A 9,060-nucleotide genomic window follows, 5' to 3' on the forward strand; every position below is an offset into this window, starting at 1 on the left:
ATAGAGAGAAAGAGCATTAACAAAAATAATCCTAACTAAATTAATATATATAAAATTATACTATATACATACAATTTTTAAAAGCGAAGCTTTTCTATAATTAGGGTGGGTCCGCCCGTCCGTCCGTCCGTCCGTCCGTAACCGATAGTTTTTTTCATTAATTTAGGCATGTTAAAAATGTCCTATCGATTTCAAATTTTGCATGGTGATTCCTTTAGTAGTTAGGGACGATTTAGAAAGCGTAGCAACTCTATAATCATTACCAAAATGTCCGTACGTCCATTTTAAACATGTTGATTTTTTACTTTTTTAACAACAAATTTTTATGTGAACTAATCATCTGATTGATCTGATTTGTGGTATATTGATTCCTGGGACAACAAAGTATAATATAATAAGCGAAGCAACTCTATAATTAAGTCCTAAAAATGTAAGTATGTCCATAAACATTATCCTGAATCAAGCAGATTTTTAACAAATTTACTTACAATTTTGCTTTGACCCTTATCAATTTATATTATGATTATTCAGTTCTGACATTATACAAGTGTTAATGTCCGTTTGTCCTACCGTTTCAGTGCTTTGCTTTTATGGATGTTGTCATCCTTGTTATTAGTCATTTATAACTGGAAAAAAGGTTGTTCTAAAGAGATTAGTGTCCCTCACTTTTTGTGTATGCATGTCCGTATGTACATAATCCTTTTTAGGTATTTGGTCAAGTAAAACCCAACAGACGACCAACTCTCTGTACGACCTTTCACTGGAAGTCCTAATTTTGCATGGTAGCGAGCTAATTGTGCTTTTTTTGAGCCAAGGCATTTTACCAACTCTATCTATTTATATCGAGCATCTGACATAGCAGCAGTAAGAGAACAATTTTATTTCTCAGTTCTTTTCTATAAAAGAGATTATTTTATTCACGTTTCCGTGGTCAATTTAAGTGAAAAATACAACCTGTATTGATGCTGCAGTGTCAAATTTTGAGAATATTCTGTCTGGCCTAAAATATACAAATTTGATTAATAAAGGGCACATTGGCGCGTTCACTCAAAGTGCTTTGTCGTGCACAAAGAACCCCTCCTCTTCCTCCTCCTTATTTTTGATTAAAATTGAAAAATATGTTGTGGGGGGGGGGTCATTTAAATATTTAATACTTTAGGTAAGGTTATATTAGGTGCTGGGTAGCCCCGCAGGGTTGTATATGCCTACTCCCCGGACACATTTTTACAGCCAAAATAAAAAATAATTAATAGCGGGCCCTTATACATTTGAATTTTTGCGAATTTCTATTGGGAAGGTTGTGGAACCCTCCCCCCAAATAGCTAAAACCTTACCAGGACAAAGGAGAACCATATCGGTTCCGTGGTGAGTGAGATCCTTCATTACAGACAAACAGACAGAGGTCCTCGGACAGGAGTCCCAAACGTCGGAGTAAACAAACGCAGGAGTGGACACTTAACCTAACCTAACCTATTTTAGACCATCTTATAGGTTTTTAAATGCCTAAATGCGGGGGGCTTATTTGTACATTCATATCTTAACATAACCTAATCTGTATAGAAATACTTAATTAAATCAAAGTTTTAACACTTCTGCGTTTGTCCACTCCGACGTTTGGGACTCCTACGTTTGTACTGGAAACCAGACAGACACACATACATAAATCCTTTTACTTTTTAAAAAGGATTAATACTTACGGATAAATATATTTTCTATAGATAATGCCTGACGAACGGACAGACAAAGATAATTATAGAGCAGCTTTGTTACTGCAAGCACAAATACTTACGGATAAATATGTTGTTCATGTAGAAAATGCCTGGCTCTGTGTCTATTGTCAATTGTGTCAAAACCAGCTGAAAAACACAAAAAAGTAAAGGCTTCGGGACAGGACAAATAAAACTATTTCTAGCATGGCTTCGATACTGATTGATATTCGCTAGATTAGAACCGGTTCAGAGGCATACTGCCACGAATATCAAAATCAAAATCATAAAGTAATGACAGTTTTTTCAGCTCGGGCCTTCGGCCCCTCGGGTCTAAAAAAGCAGGTATTAATCTTATAATTTTTAATCTTAATATGCACTGAAAGCTGTTTATAATTCGAAGCAAAACTATAATAACTATATACTCAATTTTAAACATATGTTATTTATATTAACGTACAAGAATGGACAGATAGACGGCCATTTCAAATTATAGAGTAGCTTCTCCTCTAAAAACACATTGTCAGTTTCTTCATTGGATTAAGAATTTTTCAGATAAATTAGGATTTGGTCCTAGTAAATTACCCAGGAATCTTAAGAAACAAAAAAATGAAATACTGATCCCCAATCATGTTAAACAAAATTACCCTGTATGCAGATTCAATTTATTTGTTGAAAAGTTTGGAAACATCCAATAAATACCCAAAGTTTTCTAAGCCAACAGATAAGTTAACCTGATTACATAACTTTGGGTACCAGTGTAATTTACAGTCCAATTTCCCTCTCTCTCCCTTCCTCCCACGCCCCCTCCCTAAAATTACCTGAAAGTTGACCGCTGAGAAGAAAAGTCGGATTATTAGCCCAGATTCTGTTGGTACCGTAGGATGCCTCTTGTGTTACAGATGTCGTCTTTGTGCCAAAATAACTGTTTGTTATCACCTAGAATCAATATAAGAGTAACTGGATGTCTATGTGTATGTGTCTATCTGTCAGTATCGAAGGATCTCGATAACCGCTAAACCGATATCGCTCTCCTTTAAAATGTAGTTCCTCATTCAGTAGTAAAGTCTTGGGAAGGATTATAACTGTTTTAAATGAGGATAAACTACGCTTCCTAGAAAAATAACCCCTAGGAAAAGCTATTTACAGAGAGACATGCTTTCAAGATATTGCATATTTCATCCTCAAATTGGCATACGAAAACTGAAACCCCTCCCCCTTATTTTCACGTTAGGTTAGGTTATATTGGGTATGGGGAAGCACCGCAAGGGGCATGTTTAAAGAAAAATCTAATCCCCCCTTTTATTTTCAATTAATTTTAATAAATGCACCGAAAATTCTAAGCCAAAGCTTGAAGGTTTACTTCTGAATTTGGGTACAAGTTAAATTGCAACAATTACCTGCAGTACTTCAGTTTTTGCTTGGGTAAAGTTGAGCTCTAGTATAATGAGTGACAACGCCTCTATATCTGACATTTCTTTATCTCCTTCTCTTCGCAGCACCTAGATATTAGAGGTATAGAGTAATACGTATCAGGAATATAGAGTACTAAAGAGCTTTAATATAAAGATGGACAAAGCCTCTATATCTGACATCTCTTTATCTCCTTCTCTTCGCAGCACCTAGATATTAGAGGTATAGAGTACTAGAGTAATAAATATCAGGAATATAGAGTACTAAAGAGCTCTAATATAAAGAGTGACAAAGACTCTATATCTGACATCTCTTTATCTCCTTCTCTTCGCAGCACCTAGATATTAGAGGTATAATAGAGTACTAGAGTAATAAATATCAGGAATATAGAGTACTAAAGAGCTCTAATATAATGAATTACAAAGCCTCTATATCTGACATCTCTTTATCTCCTTCTCTTCGCAGCACCTAGATATTAGAATTATAGAGTACTAGAGTAATACATATCAGGAGTATAGAGTACTAAAGAGCTCTAATATAATGAATTACAAAGCCTCTATATCTGACATCTCTTTGTCTCCTTCTCTTTACAGCACCTAGATATTAGAGGTATAGAGTAATACATATCAGGAATATAGAGTACTAAAGAGCTCTAATATAATGAGTGGCAAAGCCTCTATATCTGACATCTCTTTATCTCCTTCTCTTCGCAGCACCTAGATATTAGAGGTATACAGTACTAGAGTAATACATATCAGGAATATAGAGTACTTAAGAGCTCTAATATAATGAGTGACAAAGCCTTTATATCTGACATCTCTTTATCTCCTTCTCTTCGCAGCATCTAGATATTAGAGGTATAGAGTACTAGAGTAACACATATCAGGAATATAGAGTACTTTAGAGCTCTAATATAAAGAGGGACAAAGCCTCTATATCTGACATCTCTTTATCTCCTTCTCTCCGCAGCACCTAGATATTAGAGGTATAGAGTACTAGAGTAATAAATATCAGGAATATAGAGTACTATAGAGCTCTAATATAAAGAGTGACAAAGCCTCTATATCTGACATCTCTTTATCTCCTTCTCTCCGCAGCACCTGGATATTAGAGGTATAGAGTACTAGAGTAATACATATCAGGAATATAGAGTACTATAGAGCAGATTACTAGAGTAATACATATCAGGAATATAGAGTAATATAGAGCTCTAATATAATGAGGGAACAAAAATTCAATATTAGTACCACAAGTTTTTGTGCCAACGAATAAGATAAAACGGTTATAAAACTCTTGGTTCCAGTGTACTTTACAGTCAAATATCGATGTTTATAAATCGTATATAATGTGGCAATGAATGACTTAATATTGACACAGCCTTTCTTTAGACGCCATATCTCTTGAAAGTGTTCCCATTACATTATTATTGGTAATCAATATTCATATTAAACAAACACTATCATAGATTCTTACTCTAGATGATGAGACATGTAGCTACTTCTGTACATTACCCCTCCCCCTCGGCCACCTAGCCTGCCTAGCCGCAGGTGCTTGGCCAATAAGCTATATAACCTAACCTATAATTGTAAAAAAAACGTACGTAAAGTTGGAGATAAAGACGATAACGCCAAAATGTTTTGTGTTTTGTAGTAAATTAATTGATAATAATATATTTTTTTTTGGGGGGGGGGGGCTGCTTGGAAGTCGAACAACCCATTAATTTTCATTTCTAGTTTTAGATATAAAAAATGAAACAGATTTGGGGTGTTGCCCTTTCTCTAAATAGTTAAAAACCTTCCCTAGGCCAACTGTAAACTCAGCGATGAACGAGGTCCTTCGGAACAGATAGACAGATATACATCTTGTTACTTTTAGATAAGTATTAATTGTTGTTTTCATGACTTTTAATTACATTATACCTATTTGATAATAAGATGATTCTTAATTCTACATAACAATGTATCTATCTATCTGCTGAGTAAATATTGACTTTACAGAGATAGGGGACAATGGGCTATTTATCATACTAGTCCCTAAAGTTTCATAATAATGTCATCTTATTTGTTGGCTTAACAACTTTGGGGGCTTTATTGAATTTTGATTCGTTGGTTAATTAGGTTGAGCGTTCAAACGTTTCAACCAATAACTTTAATCTACAAAAGGGTAATTTGTTTATCATCATTGGAGATGTACATTGATTTATCGGCCATTGTCTTATCCCTTTAGATCCCTGACACTTTAATATTAGATGTAGACAAATTTTTCATATCAGCCAGACATGACAGTAACCCTCATCAGACAACTAACAATTAATTACGCGACCTATCTGATCTGGAAGTCACAGGACAATGGGCTGTTTATTACATGAATCCCCAACGTTTTATAATAACGTTTTCTTATTTGCTGACTTAACAACTTTGGAGAATTTTGAATTTTGATTGGTTGATTTATTAAGTAGAGTGTTCTTATGTTTCAACCAATAATTTAAATCTGTAGAAAAGGTAATTTTGTATATCATAATTGGGGATATAAGTCAATTAAGCGACCATTGTCTTATCCCTTTAGATACCTGGTAGGACCTAAATATGTATAATAATGAGTTGTGCCTGTTTATGGACCAAGGAATGTCTTCTTATATTACAAATGTCCCGCGTCTGACATAGCAGTATAAGGTAAAATTGTAATGTTACTAGTCGGGTTGCAGTCACACCCCAATCTACCCCTTGTACCTTATACTCCTACTGGAGGTATGTACTGACCAATAAATGAGGACTACAGTAGCAACCTAAGTTGACGATAAAAATTGCCTAGTCACAAAATATCCATTGCTACCTTATACTGGTTTTAAACTTTTATACTGGTACCCAAAGTTTTGTACTGGTACCCAAAGTTTTATACTGGTACCCAAAGTTTTGTACTGGTACCCAAATTTTTGTACTGGTACCCAAAGTATTTACTTACCGTTTGTATTTCAATATCGCAGTCTATAGTTGAGTTGTTAAACATTCCCTTCTTACCAAGTTCCAGGGTATCATCCAATCTGAAATATAAATATTCACAGTAGCGGAGTCTATACCAAGGACTTCAAAGCTTTCCTTTTGAGTGGGGTAAAAAAGAAATTTGAGTAGAATATATATTTAAAAGAGAGACTTGAGGAGGAAAAATATTGTATTTAAAAACAATTTAGGGAGTTCAAAGGAGGGATTTCAAGGTTTGGGAAGGGGGGGGGGGGGTAAAAACCCTTTATCTCTCCCACACACCTTCATGGACAAACCCCAAACTGTCCCAGTTTTGAGCAAGACGATTCCTGTGACGTCATATAAAAAGGGAAGGGGGGAAGAAAATCTCTTCCCTTTTCTCCCATCTCTTTTGAAGAGATTTTCTTTCCCGAAACGTATATGACGTAACTGGAATCGTCTTGCTCAAAACTGGGACAATTTGGGATTTGTCACCTTCCTTGGACGTCTATGTTCTAAAAGTTTTGAAAATGAGGGGAGGTCGGTAGTTTTATCTTAATGACCAACTTCTGCGGGGGCTCTAACGCTTCCGGGCTATCTTGAACCCAATATAACCTAACCTTAAATTTTAAAAAATCTAGGAAACTAATGCTTTTGCTCATAAGATTGTATGGATATAAAATTTTGGGTATCATCCCCACTTTGGGTACTTACCTGAGATTAACCGATGGTTTTGAGAAATCCAGGAATAATGGAAACTTGCCATCTCTGAGACAGACACCAGTTATATCCTTGAAGGTCTCGGGCAGAAACCTGAAAACATTATAATTGTAATGATAATGTATAATGTCTGACTGTGTGTACAGAAAGATGTCTGACTGTGTGTACAGAAGGATGTCTGACTGTGTGTACAACAGGATGTCTGACTGTGTGTACAGAAAGATCTCTGACTGTGTGTACAGAAAGATCTCTGACTGTGTGTACAGAAGGATGTCTGACTGTGTGTACAGAAGGATGTCTGACTGTGTGTACAGGATGTCTGACTGTGTGTACAGAAGGATGTCTGACTGTGTGTACAGATAGATGTCTGACTGTGTGTACAGAAGGATGTCTGAGTGTGTGTACAGAAGGATGTCTGACTGTGTGTACAGAAGGATGTCAGACTGTGTGTACAGAAGAATGTCTGATTGTGTGTACAGAAGGATGTTTGACTTTGTGTACAGAAGGATGTCTGACTGTGTGTACAGAAGAATGTCTGATTGTGTGTACAGAAGGATGTCTGACTGTGTGTACAGAAGGATGTCTGACTGTGTGTACAGAAGGATGTCTGACTGTGTGTACAGAAGGATATCTGACTGTGTGTACAGAAGGATGTCTGACTTTGTGTACTGAAGGATGTCTGACTGTGTGTACAGAAGGATGTCTGACTGTGTGTACAGAAGGATGTCTGACTGTGTGTACAGAAGGATGTCTGACTTTGTGTACAGAAGGATGTCTGACTGTGTGTACAGAAGGATGTCCGGCTGTGTGTACAGAAGGATGTCAGACTGTGTGTACAGAAGGATGTCTGACTGTGTGTACAGAAGGATGTCTGACTGTGTGTACAGAAGGATGTCTGACTTTGTGTACAGAAGGATGTCTGACTGTGTGTACAGAAGGATGTCCGGCTGTGTGTACAGAAGGATGTCAGACTGTGTGTACAGAAGGATGTCTGACTGTGTGTACAGAAGGATGTCTGACTGTGTGTACAACAGGATGTCTTACTGTGTGTACAGAAGGATGTCTGACTGTGTGTACAGGATGTCTGACTGTGTGTACAGAAGGATGTCTAACTGTGTGTACAGAAGGATCTCGCTTTCGGATGCACCGATGTAACTTCGTTTGTTTGTTTATACCTGGGTTTGAATAGCTGTTCAGGGTATAGACATTAAACAATAAACAATAACCCCCCAAAGACCATTGAGGGAAAGCACTTTTCAATGTTTAAAATATTTATATATAATAAATCTTAACGAATTTGCTACCGCACACTCACAATTTTTTGAAATTTTTTTTATTTTTTACCCATATTGATATTTTTCAATACTATCAATACATTTTAAAAACATTTTTTTCATTCATTATTTTTTAAATTAATTTTGAATCCTTGTTTTTTACTTTAAATCCTTGTTTTTTTCTCGACAAGAAAATATCTAATCAAATAATGTACAAAAGTTTTCATTAAAAAAAACAAGTAATATTTGCAAAGCTGTTTGATAATTCATAAAACAAACACAAGAAAAGGACCAAAATAAATTGCCTCCAAAAAAATGACGTCATACAATAAAATGACCAATGATAGGCCAGTATACATTGTAATTGATGTAATTTATTTATGACATCATTTTTTGGCTGAACTTTACGTTTTTTGAGCCAACGAATAGAATCGAACAACGATATTATGAAACTTCGAGTGTACCATGATAATCCTTATAATAAAAAACAGTATGTGTGTTTGTCTATTTGTCTGTCTGTACCGAAGGATCTTGCTAACCGCTGAACCGATCGGGTTCTCCTTAACAGGGTAGCTTCTCATAGGTCCCAGGAAGGTTTATAACTATTTTAGGGAAGGGTACAACCAGAGAAATCTACAAAAATAAAAAAAACGCCGCCCTGCGGACAAATTTGCAATTAGCTATAAACATAACTAACACCATCTATCGTCGTAAAAAATATTTTTGTGATTTTAAAATAGATTGCAAAGAAATAATTTTACGTGTCCCTAGAGGCCTCTAGATACGTAGCCGCTATTTTTATATATAGTAAGTACGGACAGACATATTTATTGAAACATCTTAATTCTAGAGTAGCAACAATTTCAAAATAAAACTAACCTGAGGCCAGTTGAAAGTTCTGAGATTAAAAGTAAAATTGTTACAAAAATATTCATTTTTTAGATCTATTTGGTTTGTTGACCTTTTGTCAAAAAACAGACATTATTCTCT

General features: G+C 35.6%; 1 protein-coding gene across 5 annotated transcripts in view; it reads right to left on the bottom strand.

Annotated features, from left to right (window-relative positions):
• The window catches only part of LOC145305250 (uncharacterized), a 49,413-nt gene extending 40,353 nt beyond the window's left edge, over positions 1–9,060 (bottom strand). For 4 of the 5 annotated variants that reach the window (XR_013874553.1, XM_080146849.1, XM_080146850.1 and 1 more), the window contains exons 1-7: positions 8,950–9,060; positions 6,791–6,889; positions 6,081–6,159; positions 3,107–3,208; positions 2,528–2,645; positions 1,790–1,856; positions 955–1,000 (exon numbers count right to left, since the gene is read on the bottom strand). Coding sequence is in view for 4 of the 5 variants with exons in the window: in XM_080146849.1 (XP_080002975.1) it covers positions 955–1,000; positions 1,790–1,856; positions 2,528–2,645; positions 3,107–3,208; positions 6,081–6,159; positions 6,791–6,889; positions 8,950–9,005 (567 nt within the window). In the remaining variant the exon portion in view is untranslated. Of the gene's footprint in view, positions 1–954; positions 1,001–1,789; positions 1,857–2,525; positions 2,646–3,106; positions 3,209–6,080; positions 6,160–6,790; positions 6,890–8,949 lie in introns of all 5 variants that reach the window. The other variant, XM_080146847.1, reaches the window with a different exon arrangement.

Source organism: Acartia tonsa, chromosome 14 (assembly GCF_053477335.1).
Source record: "Acartia tonsa isolate MP-2025a chromosome 14, ASM5347733v1, whole genome shotgun sequence".
NCBI lineage: Eukaryota > Metazoa > Arthropoda > Copepoda > Calanoida > Acartiidae > Acartia > Acartia tonsa.